Genomic DNA, 16,474 nt, shown 5'->3' on the forward strand with positions numbered 1-16,474 from the left:
TCTGCATAGGGGTTAGCATTTAATCTTATAGTATAAAAGTGCTTCCATGCTGTATACAAGTTGGCATCCAATGTAATGTTCCTCTATTCAGAGCTTAATCTTTCTTTCGTGTTATAATGTACGTGTCCTCTATGCAGAATTTAGCTTGAGTATTAAAACATTACAAGTTATCTCTATATACACACGAGCATAATATATGCAAAGCGATACCACGCAAAAAAAAATAAAAAGGTAGTGTGTAATGTCTTTTTATAGGGAGCGGAGAATGCCGTCTTATAACACCAACGATAGCTTCTTTCATACATAACTTTACAATGTAATCACATAATAAGGCAAAGATCTCCTATACACTGTAATTGTATAGTACTGAGGGGTGTCATATCACTCTGTATAATGGGATTTAATTAAACAGATTTACTGTAATTCTAGCGCACCAAAAAAAAAAAAAACATTTACTACGAAGCCAGCTGAAGCTGTATATTTTTCTTCCACAGAAAATAAATATCCCTTTATAAATATTCCTTTGTAGTCCACATAACAGCAGCAGGCTCTAAACTACAGTGCTACATGACTGAATGAAATAAGCCGGCAGTCTCCTGTGCTGCTTCTCCTACAAAGTATTTGTTTATCTAGGGCCAATCACTGCTTTCCTATCTCTGTAATGACTTCCTCGCAGCAGTCAGAGAGATTACCCACACCACTGATCACTTTATTACTTCATAATGGCTGTTTATTTACTTTACTGCCGCAGTAACATGCCGGGATAAAGCTTTTCACAGCTGGGCAAACTCACCGTACTCCTCCCGAAGGTGGTCTGGAATGTGAGGCTCGTAACCTTCCTTCTCAGGGACCTCTTCAAATTCGTCTTCGTCTTCGTCGTCGCTGGCTCGGACCTACACAAAAATATGCAGCTATTGAATATCGACGGAGATTTACTCTACAAAAGCGAAGGGCGATTTAAATGTGACACCACTTTACAAATGCTGTGGATGTCACATTTTAACAAACATTTTTATACTGTCTACAGTGATTCTCACCATTGCATGTATGAGGTCTGTTTGCGTGTTGATGGTATTTTTTATTTTTAAAGGTAGTATAAAAAAAATAGCGTCCATTTCCGTGCACAAAAAACGCTACAGGTAAGGTCTCCTGTCCCATTGTCGTACAGCCCAGTTTGTATTGGAACACACAGCGCTCTTTGCTAAAGTAATCATTGTCGCACTGTATCTGCCGTACTAACTAGACCAGGGGTCATAACCTCAGTCCTCAAAGGCAACCAACGCCAGCTTTTATGATATCCCTGCTTCAGCATGGGTGGCTCAATTGAAGACTGATCCACCTGTGCTAAAGCAGGGATATCCATAAAACCTGGCCTGTTGGTGGCCCTTGAGGACTGAGTTTGAGACCCCTGAACTAGACAAATGGGACCATGATCACTAAGCACTAATGCTCATTGGTGACCTTCTCCCTAAATCAGTGTACAAACAACTGCCGCCACGCCTGGGGCAATGTCAGCAAGAAATGGTAACGCCACTTTCACTAGCTCAATTACTATTCAAGAGGGGATAAGCTGGTCTTCAAGCACAGAGCTGGACACAGGCAAAAAAAAACAACAACAGAAGCAAATTGCTTCAGGACCACAAGCAGCCGGATTCACCTACTTGATATCATTCAAGTTTCCGCCTGTAACGACCTTGTTTTAAAATGTTCCATTGGATGAAATTAGGAAACCAAAATCATATGGGGTTAATGGGTGGGTGAAGGTTGTAGGCCTCTGGCAAAGGTATGATTAGGGATGTACCTGGCTATCATCACCTCTCTTGGTAGAACTGGTAAAACACACAAAAAGACAAGAATCTCACCATAACCATGTGCAGTGCATCAAAGCAGCTAAAGAGAGGGCCATTTATACAGTACCTGCTTTCACAGTGGCACCCCTACATAGGATAAAAGGGCATTAACGACTGTGGTATGTTCGATAGATTAAATGTAGCCATTTGACACTTAGAAAAAAAAAAAAAAAAAACAACACCCTGAACACGGTAAAAGCTCTGGAGGTTTTTACAGTCTTTCTGTAAGGTCATTTAATGATGAGACTATATCAATCCGCAAAATTATAAGGCGACTAGTTTTTTTTTTTTTTAATAATTATGATGCCATCGTTAGTCATACAGATAACCATAAGTAATTGGCACACGCAAAACGCAGGGGGCCCGAAGGGTTGTTAGTTTCTTGTTTAACAGGAAACTTTTTCAATAAGCGGATAACACCGTTAAGTGGTTTTATTTAATTTTTTCCAATCCGCTACACAAGGGGGGGCTCAACTCCAGTCCTCAAGCTCACCCCCCCCCCCCCCATGCACAGGTGGCTCAATAAGTCCCTGCTTCAGCACAGGTGGCTCAACCTGATTGAGCCACCTGTGCTGAAGCTGGGATATCCTGAAAACCTGACCTGTTGAGGGGCCCTGAGGACTGACTGGAGTTGAGCCCCCCCCCCACCCCCCCCGGCTACGTGGTTCTTTGAATGCGCTGTCCTCTACGGGCGCAGCGATTGTTACCGCAACCTTATTACATGGTGCTCATGGAATATCTGGCGTGCAACATTCAATAAACCCGGGCACGCCGCGGCCCGAACTGCATGCCAACAGGCGCCTTCCCTTCTGGCAGCAAAAGGGTTAAGAAGCCACCTACAGCTTTCCAAGCCTGTTCTTTGACAGGATTGGCGATGTATATGCATGCGATTGCGTTTCATCGTAATTAACATAAGAACTCAGATAATACCTACCCTCCTTTCTCAGAGTCATGAGAGAAAACATGCAGTCGTGCTTTGAAAAGCTTGTTTGATTTGACATTTCAAAAGGCATCAATTGCCACAGTGGAACAGTTTTATACATACCACGGCCAGAACTGCCCTTTCAAACGCCCAACCTTCGTGATTTACCCCCCCCCGGCAGAAGTGGGGCAGGTAAGGAAAACTATGCTGCATGAGAGGTTTAACGCTTTCACTGTCAGAAGGCCCTGCGGTGCATTCCGGTGGCATCTCACTGCCCTTCCAGAATAAGGAAACTTGATTCAGAGCCATTGAGGGTTTTGACCAAGGGGTGAAATAAAATATATTACCTTCCCCGATTTTAGTCTCAGCGAGGATGCAGTTTATAGATTACCAACCAAACAGAAACCTAACATCCGTGTATTAAGCTAGCTAGAGGAGCCATTTATGCATAGCTTTTTCCTTTAAATAAAACAAAAAAAATGCAGAGATCATACCCCATGCTCTTTAAAAAAGGATAAGCAGATGCAAATTCATTTTGTTTAGGTACAATGCGTGAGCGGTGCATTTAGACACTATGGGACCCATCCATCACTGGAAACTGTAATTTTTGTTATCAGTCTAACACTAATCAAAAGGGAAACCCTGCCACTATCGCTGACCTGTGAAACGTCCCAATTATACTCTCCCAAATGACAGGAGCACTTAACTTCCTCACTGAGTAAATGACGACGATCAATCAAGTTTGAATAACAATGAGCTGCGGAGCTGAAAATTATTTTTTGTATAGAATCTACCCAGGAATTTATGAAAGGTGAAAAGCAACCCAAGGTTTTAGGGGCATTATTGCTTTCACCGACTGCAGTGCATATCAAACACTAAACAGAATTTATGGGTTTTAATTTCCTAAAAAGGTAGATATGAGTTCGGTGCTACAATGCATAACAGTGCCAGGTTTTGAATAGGGGGGTAATTTTAATAAAATATTATGCTTCTTGTTTGCACCTGTGTGTTTCATCGGGAATCCTAATCTTCTGCAAATATATGCAACTCCTTGGCCCTGACCTTTACAGCAATAGGACACTCGGGATGCTTAACTAGTCCCCACCTCCATTTAGTCTGCTCAAATACGCATGATAGTTTTGCATCTTTTCTCCTTTAGGCCGAGTCCACGGTCCCTGCTGGCGTGCTGAGGCGCGCTGAGGCGCAGGGAAAGCGGGTGCTTTCCCTGGCCTTGCGGTTGCTTACCGCAAGCGCTCTCAGCAGCCGTCAGGGGGCGGTCCGGGGGCGGTCCGGGGGCGGGCGCGTCACTGGCCGGGGGCGGGCCAGTGACGTCACGGAGCTGGTTCGCCCTCATTGGGCGAACCGCTCACGTGACCGGCCTGTCTCGCCGGCAAGCGGGGGAATTTTAAATTCCCCCAAGACCTGCGCTTCCGCAAGCGCGCGGAAGCGCAGGTGAGCCCCTACTAAAGCCGCTCTAATTGCGGCTGTAGGGGCTCAGTGCTGAGCGGGAGCGCGCCTCAGCGCGCTTCCGCCAGCAAGCAAGTAACATGGCCGAGGCCTTAGTCTTGCATTTTGCACTAGTCTAATACTCTATTGCCAGATCGTACCTGCAATTTTCTATTGTGGCTACGATCTATATGTAATATTGGTGAGTCTCATAATTCCCACAGTGCTATTCAGAGTTTGACTGTTTGGGCTAAAATGCCAAGAGGTTAACGATCTTACGTTATGAATCACCAGCACAGCCCTGCGTGCTGTTTAGGTATATGTAGATGTATAAAGGAAAAAAGAAAGGTGCGCAAATATAACTAACAAACAGTAACCTGTGTATAAGTGGATGCTGTCACAATATAAGGAAAACATATGTAGAAGTATATATATTTTTTTTAATATACATTGCCATGCTGGGTTTTTTTTTCACATCCTATTAAAGTTGTGTTGGAAAAGGAAGATAATGGAGTTCACACAGGCAGGACTTCCCTTTCATTATGTAATATGTTTAGGCATATATTGCATTATTACCAAGAACATAACATTTAAATGCTGCATGCATTTGGCACTAAATATATATTTGTTTATAAAATGTTTTACCAGGAAGTAATACATTGAGTTAACTCTCGTTTTCAAGTCTGTCCTGGGCATAGTTAGCAAGTAATGTTTGTAGTTCTCTCTCAAAAGGAGGAAGCGTCGATTTCTCTTACCAGAAGCAAATTCAAATGATGAAGTTGAGCTAACTTACTAAACTATCTATATTAGTCCTAACTAAGTAAATGCATGTGGTGTAACATTTTTTTCCCAACACACAAGACAATTTACTCTGTCTTGTCCATTATTGAGCTGATGAAATTAAGGAAGGTGGAAGAATGTGGGATGGAGGCTTCGCAAGTCCTCTGATCTGGGAATCCGTGCGGTCAATGGAATAAGAACTAGTCTCATTTTAATATTTTTCGTTTCAGCAGAAACATTAACTGCAAATGTCACGCAAATGTAGTTTGCTTTGTAATGCTTAAAGCAGCATTCTCTAATACGCATATGTATTAACATTGTAATAAATAAATAAATAATACTGTAGTAGGAATTGGAACTGAGGGGCTTTTTTTTTGCCCTGGGATACCCCCAGGTGCAGCCATACTTCCAGTTTAATGAGCCAGCACTTTCCGGTCCCTTTTGGGAGATCAATATCGCCGCTAACCAAGCCTCAGTCTTACTGGCTAGTAGGAAGCTGCAATGTCAGAGCAGGACATCGCGGATTCTTAGTGACCAATCCCGGCAATCATCTTCAATGGCACATAAAGGGAAATAACTCAGGAAGTGGGGGTGATAATAGCCCAGCTTCCGATTATACATTTTTCTGCTTTAAACTGAAGTCGCCTCTTGGACCAAAATGAACCAATAGGGGTAACAAGGTTATAGGATCTCTGAATACTAAAGGTCTTGAATATTTGATTGGTATTAGCTATTCTCTTCTGCAGATAAGGGCTGCTATTCGGTGTGCAGTAAAGCAGACGCCCCTGTGCTGGGAAAATGTTCAGCTCCCTTCTTTTGAATTTGTACTTCTCCAACACAAGGAATCGGTTTTCACATCTTTTGTCTGCATGGAGCTGAATGTTTCCCCAGCATGGGGAGGAGGTGGCTTTCCTAGCATATGGAATGGGGCCTCTGTTGTAAGGAAAACATTTCCTCCAAAGAAACAAAAAAATTATTGTTTTTGCTTTATTGATGTCTAAAAAGGAGGTTAAGGAAGCCGGTTACATTATTAAGTTGGTTTCTATTCACTTTCTTTTATTACACGGATAGTGTCATATTTGCTCCTTTACGGAAGACATGTCATTGTTTCAACTTAAAGAGCTTGATAGGCGATAAGTCTGGCTTGAATTTTTGCATGCCAGGCTGATAAAAACCAAGGAGTAAAATACTGGTAGACGGTGAAAACTCCTATAACATTATGGGCAGAATTACATGCTCAAACCAAATCTCTGTACTGTATGCACACATGAAAAATGCTGCATTATAGATCAAAAGTGGTACGGATGCAGCAGACAATTTTTTATCTGTAAAATATCCAAGTATAGGTTACCAAAAAAGCATCCAAGCATTTATCTAAGCAAAGGTTTTCATCCCCCAGTTAAAAAAGCATTTCCAAACAAAAAAGGTAATTTTACCCGCGTAACTAGAAAAGTGATAACTGTGGGTGAACAGCGAAATTCTTTTTCACAATGTACACCGCAGAGTACAGCAAATACAATGATAAAATCCAGACTCCTTTCCGATTTAGCGGCTCTGCGAGATACTCATTAGCCAAAAATAGTGAAGATATTGAACTGACTCTCCAACCTGGCAGGCAAATGTCATGCCAACTTTTTTCCTTTTACTGCAATTATTTCTCAATTTACATGATAGTAATGCGCTACTAAAAATCAAACTCAATATTCAACCACACATAAAAACCCAAGTGAGATGGTGGTAAAACAAAAATAGTGAAAAAAAAACTAATTACGTGATCTTAACTGTATATTGAAGCGAGCGTCTGCAGCTGTAGAAGCAGGGGTGTCTCAAACACCCCCTGAACTAAAACAGAGAAAAACACAAAAAACAGCGCACAACGCTCATAGTGCATTAAATAAATATTATTGGGTTACACAATACACGGTAAGTGATCTGCGTACATCAAGGAAGAGTTATAACAGCATTTCAAGGGATATGGTTACCCAAGCGCCAACCAGCAGGACCAGGTCTCTGCTGTTATAACTCTTCCATGATGTACGCAGATTACTTACCTTGTATTGTGTAACCCAATAATATTTTATTTAATGCACTATGAGCGTTGTGCGTTGTTTTTTGTGTTTTTCTCTATTTCACAATCAACGTCTTAAGGAAACAGATCCGCCAGCCTAAAAATGCACATGCATTTCGTAAACAAACGTAACCGGCCTTTTCCATTTTTTGGCGCATTGAAAACTGAAGTTTCTTTCTAGAGGACACCCTTAAGAATTGCTTGTAAATCAATTGTTGTCCCTGTACTCGGCACACCGGTGAGAAGACCCTATAGGAAAGAGGAGGGTACTTTGCCTGTGGTAGGGCAGGTCCTGAACAATGCAGTAACATCACACAAAAGAGGAGTTAAAGCAAGTCAGACACTCGTTTCAGTCTCTTGTATTTACAAACAGACATGGAAACACTATTTTAAATAAAGGATTTCTTCCTCGAAACACGTCACTCGTAGGGTTTTATTTCTTGGGTTTGCACTGGACTGCTATTTAATCATTTCAATGACAATGCATGCTGGTGGCCCTTATACCGTCCGACGTGTGCTCCGTTCTACGGGAGATTATACGCATAGCAAGCAGGCGTTCTTCCATTTGTGATGTCACACAAGTGATCACATGATCACGATGCCAGCGCTTGTTTGAAGATTAGGGCCCATATTGATTAAGCGGAGCCATTCCAGAAGATAACCCTGTGCCCTGGAAGACACCCAAGTGACACATTCAAGTGAATGGCCGTAAGGCAGTCTATGAGATTCGGTAGTGGCCGTCTCGCCACAAACAAATGACCGCAGGCGTTTAGGTGCTGCTCACCTTGCCACCGGGACGCATCGCAGCTAAGTGGCAGTGGACTCATTCAAGTTTGGAATTACAGAAGTTCAAGTGCATCATTGCAACAGTCATTTCTCTTGTACTCTAATCAGACTGATTTTGGACACATTTGTAGGCGCCGGTTTGTATTGTTTTTGTTGTTGTTGTTGTTTTGGTTGACTTAGTTTTGGGTCAATTATTCCTGGCAGCCTTGCCCAGTAATCATTGGGTATATTTGAGTGTTAGAATATTAGCTTTCACTTCACACAATACACATTGTTTTAAGCTTGTAGCGCTATTTGCAGCAATCTTTTTCTTCATTTCAATGACAATGCAACATTTTGCTTTTAAATCGCATATGGGTTATCCCTGCTTCCCTAATTTCAAAAAGAACATTTTTGCTAAGTGCAAACACAAAACCAAGACACCAAGCAAGTGTATACAGTTCTACCCAATACCAGCTGGCAGAAAAGGGGCTACATTACAACACAGAATCAACATTGCAATTAAAAAAAAAAAAAAAAAAAAAGAAGTTCACATGACTGTATCACTCAACAATTATATATGTTTATCACGTACACATTTAACATCGCTTTTTGGTCTACTTTCACATATATCTTCAATGTAATAGGCTTTCACATTATTTATACAAGTTGCCCAAATTGCCTTGCATTTCTTAGCACTCAAGGGAGCGGACACGTACCCTACCATGGGGTATCATATACATGAATATCGGTAAAACATTTTATTTAAATGCCGCAGAGTTAATAGTGTACTGTCCTGTCAAGTTTCTAGTTAAAAATATACTGTAATAAAGACATTAGAATATACTGTTTCTCCAAGGACCTAACGGAACCAATGCCAAATTTACGGTTTGACACCTATAAACGATTTTATTGCTTCACAGCATGAAACGTCTGGAAAACCATATTAGAATCCAGTTGCCCCTGCCGTACAGCACAAATATAATGAGCCGCCATCTTGTCCAGCATCCACAATGTGTGGTTTAAATACACTCCCCTCTTTCCACTTTTCCCGCTTGGGTCTGACAGGGAGGGAGCAGAAAGCCAAGGGTGAAAATATACGTTGAATTACAGACATTGCTCTTCGGAAACCACTCTCTCCTCCCCCCCCCCCCAAAAAGTGGATTTTTTTGTTATTTAAGTATGATTTAATTTGTTTCAAGAAGCCAATAAGATTGTTAAGCAGCATGTAGGGAAAGGGTGAATTCTGGGGCGAAGCAATCAAAATAAAATAAACATAAATCACAAAATACAAAAGCAAATACCGTTACAAAAAAATAAATATAAAATCGAGATGTCAAAAATGGCAGACTAGTAGTAAAAAAGGTCATTTCTATTTATTTTTAAATGGAATAATGATTTAATGAAGCTACTTTAGCGCTCTAGTTCATAGAAAGCAAAAAGCAAAGTAGTGTATTCAAGAATACTACTCCGATTAATTGTTTATGAATGTCATATAAAAACAGATTACAAATATTCAGATAGTACAGTTTTAGACATCAATTCTGCGCGATGTTAAGAGGACTTAAAAAAATGACCAGGCAATCACAATTAAACAAGCTATATAGGGTAATAAAAGCGATGAAAACATATAACCTAATCAGTTCGCAGAGCTGGATGAAGTGATGTTAACTAATTAGTTTTGGAAGAGAGTTGGAGGGGGGGAGAAATACTGCAACACTCCGGCACATCAACTAACCTGCTAATCCACAGCTCAGAAACTACCGTCAGGACTATTAAATACATTTTGCAATTAATTTGCTGTGCAATCTCAATTACTCTCCACCTAACAAAACTGGGTTGTGTCTGTGTTGTGCTCCCTTGCTTAGGATGCTTTAAGCCACTCTCATTTATTTATTTCGAAGGCAAGTGAACTCTAAACTTCATTTGTCTTTTCGGCAAAGCTTGATGGCTACGCATTTAAAAACCCATTCTGTCTTATAAACTAAAAATTAAATGTACTCAGCTGTGATGGTCGCCATTGCATCTGCTATTTATATGCTAATACCCTCAACTAGAAGGTCTTGCAAATTATTCTGCCATGCCAATATCTCATATGCATCTACTCAGCCAAAGCTTCCCCCCCCCCCCTCTCTCTCTCTTTCCAAGGGATGGGAGGTTTCAACCAAAGCATTTTACAAATTTACTACCACAGAACCTGCTCAACCTCGTCAGCGCTGAAGTGAATGAGATGCAGGACCTCCTATGGGAATTTCATCTGTACATTTTCTTTAGGGTGCCTTGTAACAAACCTTTTTCTTTTTTTTTATCCTGTCTACAATGATCCTGATATCCGATTACATTATATTTTTTAATAGCATAAAAAGCTGCCGTCTTCTCTCACAAAAAAAAGGGCTCTGCTTCCCAGTGAATGAATGGATATTGTATAATATAAGCATTAATATATATATATATTTAATGCGTAAATAGCCATGTTTTTCAAACTTTTGGGAGGTTCTTCAAATGAAGGGAATGCAGTTTCACTATCAAACAGTATAAACAAATGAAAACCGATTTCCAAGTACAATTTACTGTGCGAATTCCTTGCAAAGATACAGCTACTAACTTGTGCTTTCCACCAACATCCGATTTTACCATTATATCTGGTCATGTTTTTTTGTAGAACGTAAGAAATTAGATACTCAAATGTTTTGTTAAAGCCATCTATTCAAATGTAGTTACAGAAAAGATACAGCTACCATAGACTCATATTACAAAATAACTGGTCTTCAAACTTATTTCAGTTATACACATGGCTTTCTGCCATTTACAAATCTTACAATGTATATACTGCTTCCAATGATGTTTTATGTGCCACAAGAATTCAAAAAGAGACTTAAAATTAAATAAAATCAATTTGGTTAAACAAGATGACCACTATTAAATTGTACTTGACATGGGACTATATGGAATTAAATAAATAACAATGCAACACGCCTGAGAGAAATGATGATCATATTTTCTGGCTACGCATATTCCATTTCAAAATAAATGGACATATACAGTAATTTCAAAACTAGTTCGTGAAATTCATGCTCCTAGGTCAACTTCATTGAATCAAGCAGCAGTAGGTTGGATGTTAAAATGTATGCTTCAAATGCTTAAAAATGGAAAAGGCACTAAGGCAACATTTAGAAAGCATAATTTCAGCAGGGGAGGGAAGATTAGGTTTGGCTCAAGAAATAATTTCCAAGGTCCAGTGATTTAACATAAAATTCCAGCAAACATGCCTGCTTCTTCTCCAAGGCAGGGCAAGAAAAATATTGTCTGGGCTTGATACAAACAGTGCTGAATGACCAATTGCTTAGGCGCATATAGCACAAGGCAATATCAATACAAATAAGCAGCCAGAACCTGATTTTAGCTAATACAGGTAGCAAAAGGGCCGATGAGGGTGTCCTTATAAATTGTAAGCTCCCCCAGCACAGAAGCGGTTAAACCGCATCCTGGCTTAAAGTGCTTATCTGTTTCTTAAATGGCAAAACATTCATTTTCATTATACACTGTAGATCCCAGAATGAAGAAGCATACAGTTTGTTTTGAGTGGAATTATCTTTATTTACTGGGCAATGAATTTCATGGCCAATTTCACTGAATTTGATATGGCCTCCGACTGCTTTGTTTCTACAAGAAGAAGAAGAAAAAAAAAAAAGCTAGCAGAGAATAAGATGCTAATTTCTCTCAGGGGAAGGATGCTTTGTTAATTATTCCAGAAGAATTTCCGATTGCCTTATCTCGTGTTAAATTATGGAATTTAAATCACTTAGACAAAATGTTTCAAGGGGAATGGACATTGCTCAGAGAGATCATTTACATTTGTGCAAATTAGTGCGTTTTGCAGGCAGCAGCATCAAAGCGAGTCATGGTTTTTAACAAAAAAAAGGGTGCAGTTCTGCCAAAAATATTTTTGGGAAAAGACAACATGAAAAGGCTCTACAAAATGCATAATTGTGGTCATTGGTCCATTGCAATTCTTTTAGTGTCATTTGGTTGTTATAAACGGAAAACGAATATTCTGAAAATGTCATCATTACTCATCTGGTCCCCGCAGATAAAATGAAAAGCTGATGCGTGTATGTTCACTGCCCAATATGGGTGTCTCCAACAGTAATGGTATGCCCCTTCAGCTTTCTAAAAACATGCATGTGCTTCTATTAGAGCTATAGGGGTCCATGTTAAAATGGATAAGACCTAAAGAGCGACTCACTGCGGGTGCTCATTTGCACGTCATTACCCAGAATCCCCGGCTGCAGTGGAAGCACTGTTTAGGAAGCGATAATGGGGAAAGATAGGGTTGCAGATCTGTCTGAGACATGCGGATGTGCGCACAAATGGGATTTATATTTGCTGCATTAAAAAACTTCAAGCTAAACTAGCGATGTTAAACTTTAGTGTCACTGCATGATGGCTTACAGTAGGGGTGAGCAAACTGGGGAATCGCGTGAGGCCCCTGCAATGTCTCCTACTTCACTTCGCCATGGCAACGTGCGTCCAATGACGCTGCAGATCTCGTGACGTCACATGACCTGTGGGCGTCATTTGACGCCGGTTCCTGTCAAAGGGGTGGGGGGTGCAGCGCTGGGGCTGGCAGGAAGGGGGGGCGCAGCGCACAAACTTTGCGCACCCCTGGCTTAAAGCAAGACTTTTTCTCTGAGCACGTGTCTAGGTCATGAAACGTGACACAGGAAGACGAGACTATACTCTGCCCCCATCACGGGCATCTTTGTGCTTTGTGTTATACTTATTCTATGAAGTGATAAAGAAATAAAAAGTGCACTTAAATACAAATTAAGCTAGGCTGCGGGTTCAGTCCATTGTTTGAGACTTTTTAGTGGTGGCAGTGCCATGCAAGAAGAGTTTTGGGCAAGAGAATATTATATTAGCTGAACTAGTGGTCAGAGTTTTGCAAGCTCACTAAAGACAAAACTGGTATTAATTACATTACATAATTGAACATTACTACAACACAACTTTGAATTGGGTAAAACACTGTTTTTCTTCAAGAAAAAGAAAATGCACATTAAGTCAAGATGACCAATTTCAAATTGTTTATTTGGATTCTGGGCTTTCTACTTCCAACCATAAACCCGCCTTTCCTAGACGTTTAAACTACAGGTACAGGAACTAAAAAGTTGTCCACTTAATGTGCTAATTTGTATGCCCGTGCCACAAACTTAATAACAGTTTAAAATACTGCGAGATATTGCAGCTATTGCCACAGACTAGGAGATCCAGTGTGAAACATGAGTCTCACTCAAGTGCTTTTTACACGCCCTCACTACGTTATAATGTCATCTTTATAATGTGCAGGATTCAACTAAAAAAAATACAGCAGACTTTTACTGAAGATATCAGGGGGGAAAAAAAAGCCAAAACTAAATATAGCATTTGAAAGAGAATCACATCTCTTGGGGCATTCACCAGCTAATAGCTACATTACGAAAAAAAAGGCACAAAAACATTATTCAGAGGCCAAATTTGCCACTATAGCTTCATTGTTCTTATGCATACGCTGGCGACACAAAACGCTGGGAGAGGGAGTGGCTCAGTGAGCAACGACACTGACTGACACTGAGATTGCTGCAGGGGAGCCTGGTTCAATTCCCGGTGTCGGCTCCTTGTGACCTTGGGCAAGTCACTTTATCTCCCTGTGCCTCAGGCACCAAAACTATAGATTGTAAGCTCCATGGGGCAGGGATCTGTGCCTGCAAAATGTCTCTGTAAAGCGCTGCATACAACTAGCAGCGCTATACAAGAACATGCTATTATTATTATTATTATTATTAAAAGGACAGTCAATAGAGCAAAAGATACTATGTCAAAGGGAAAATAAAAAGTATTATTGCGTGTAGGCAATAATACGGCGAACTTAAAGAAACTTATGAGGTTTTTGAAAGCTCTGTACACTATCATTTCATCTATGAAGAACTGTAATGTTGGTTCGGTGAAAGGTAGTAAGGCGGCTAATTTTTTTTTACCCATTTTTGAAGCATGGGGTCTCCCAAGCTGAACCCCGTTAAATTCAGCTCCGGGGACCCCCTGCTTCCGGAGATACTTCCCTCCGTAGTAGGGGAGGGTAGCCGCTCTCGCTCGGCTACTGAAGCTCACGTAATAAATGGCCCCTAGCAACGCGCCCTGCGAGCCAATGGGAGGCCGTGACATCAGGTTCGGCTTCCTATTGGCCCATGTGAGGCGGGATCTTTAAACTTTAAAGCCCAGCTATCTTACCTGGAGCGGCTACTAGCACCCCCTACGGAGGTAACTCCTGAAGAAGGGGGTCCCCGGAGCGAAATTAATGGAGTCCAGTTCTGAAGACCCCCTGCTTCAATCCCGTGCAACATTAAAAGCTCCTTTAAGCTCTCACGAGCCGGGTCCTCATCACGGTTTGTATCGGTTTGTGTTTGCTTATTTGACATGTCATCGTTTATGTAATTGCTGTAATTCTGATCCGCGCGGTGGAATATGTTGGCACTTCATAAACAAACAATAATAATAAAATAATCCCAGCCAACATCAAATCTAGCCAAAGTGGTGAGTGGAAATAAATTGCAGCATGTGCTATGCACGCCCTCTACTGGGCAGAGAGCTAAATGACGCAAAACTGTACATACCAATGTTTTCCTGCAATGTAATAAAATGCAACTATAATTACTCAAACATCTGTACACAACACTAAGCATGCTAAGGGGGTCTGCGAGGTACTAACTTTATTCATACCTTTATGACGACTTTCAAACTTGGATAATAATGTATGCCTGATTTGTTTCTCTCTTAGAGCTATTTGCAGACCCTGATATCGCCTGTTTGCCTAAAATGTCAGCAAGAAGTGTATGCAGCAGGATACACAATGGTTTTCAAAAGTAATGGAATAGTTCTGTTATAGAGTGCCTGTGTCCCCTTTATCAGGAGCAAGGTGGGATTTTGACCCGATTCAATTAAACAAGCCGTGAAGGAGCATCGCTAGCATACTACAACACCTCCACAACTTCATTTTAGTGATGCCTTCTCTACTATACCCCTTTTATGTGCACGCCCATGGTCTTCACACTATTCCAGAGGGACAACCCATCACATTAAGTTTTAGGCGTAACCTTGCACATAATTTGCATATGAATATAGCACTGGCTTGCTTCCACAGGCCATGTCCATGGTGAGCGTGCCCACGATGGCGCGATCAAAATTCTGTGCCTCTATGAGGCAGGCCATAGGGCATGCGCAATTTACCAGAAGACAAATTTGTCGCACGACGGCCGGGGCACTTGCGCGGTTCGCCCAATAAGGGCAAGAGAGCTGAAGTCACGGCCACGCATCCCGGTCGCGTCTACCCCAAGCCACAAATCGCTGCAGCTACAGGCGCGCGTGACACCACGAGCACGGTCGCGCGTGCGCTCACTGTGGACGCAGCCTAAGGTGCTTGAGGAGGGTTTCAGAATCACCGGTGAAAGACATCTTGCTAACCCAGATCTACCAAAAACCGTACCCGTCATGCGAGTTCCCGGTTTGCACTTGGTCCATGGTCAAGGTTACCTGTCTACATAAAATACACACGTTTCAAAACATTTAAAAAAGTAACTATTTAAAAAAAAAATGTAAGTGGAAATATGTCTGTCTGTTATGATCATAACATGAGATATTAAGTATTTTAATCAATCGGGTGCTTTATGGGGTTAATGTGGTTGGTTTGTCTTGAAAATATTGGGTTTGACAGGTTGTGGAGGGGGGGGGGAATTATCACTTACAGTCCACTAAAAGTGAAATGTGTTGTATGGGACTGATAACATCTAGAATTAAGGGAAATTTATTTGCCAGAGATCGAATTAAAATTATGGCTCTTCCAACACCCAGATAAACAGGACACTTTTAAAAGGGACTTTCAAGGCCTCCTCTGGAGGGTTCTGCAAGGTTCAAAGGGCGTGGCTAAGATGGTACTTCACAATAGTCAAATAAAAATGAGGCTATCAGGTGATAATTTCTATTCTAAATCAGAGCGTTTAGAAATGGGGAATAATTGCAAGGAGACAAATGCAATAAGGCCAATCCCTTCATGTCTACAAAGGTAGTAAGGGACAGGTATCCTTTATTCACTCAAACTTATAGGAAAGTCGGTCGAAACCAGTCTTGTTACATTCAGCAAACTCGCTGAATCTATTAATATGACTTGCATCTGTCCAAGTTTAGAGGAATTATGATATGAAGTCTTTCATATATTGAGGCACCTTTTAAAAAGGTCTTTTAAGAGAAGGGTTTTTTCTAAGTCGTAAAACCGTCACCCTAGCAGCTGATTTACGACAGGGGTGGTCTCAGTGTTCCCAAAGACGGGAAGACAGAATAAAAAGCCCTACTTTTTAATGATAAATTCCACAGAGGTATGTTGGGGATGAGACACAGGAATTTTCGTCTTTCTACACCAGTGCCCTCTCTGGGGGGGAAAAAAAACCCCTATGGCAACGTACTGTATATGGATTTCAGTGTTATGTTTTATCCTTTTATTTTAAAGAAACTATTCTGCATTTACTGTAACTATGTTCTGGTAATCTTTATCTGTAATCTAAAGCACTGTATTTTTACATATATATTAAACGATTCTTAAGTGATGCTTTGGGC

The 16,474-nt window shown here is 41.0% G+C and overlaps 1 protein-coding gene across 4 annotated transcripts in view; it reads right to left on the minus strand.

The window, feature by feature from the left end:
* The window catches only part of UVSSA (UV stimulated scaffold protein A), a 65,334-nt gene that overhangs the window by 32,612 nt on the left and 16,248 nt on the right, over nucleotides 1–16,474 (minus strand). For all 4 annotated transcript variants that reach the window (XM_075571238.1, XM_075571242.1, XM_075571248.1 and 1 more), the window contains exon 8: nucleotides 794–893. In XM_075571238.1, the coding sequence (XP_075427353.1) occupies nucleotides 794–893 (100 nt within the window). The remainder of the gene's footprint in view (nucleotides 1–793; nucleotides 894–16,474) is intronic.

The sequence above is a fragment of the Ascaphus truei genome, chromosome 1, assembly GCF_040206685.1.
Source record: "Ascaphus truei isolate aAscTru1 chromosome 1, aAscTru1.hap1, whole genome shotgun sequence".
In the NCBI taxonomy this organism is placed as follows: domain Eukaryota; kingdom Metazoa; phylum Chordata; class Amphibia; order Anura; family Ascaphidae; genus Ascaphus; species Ascaphus truei.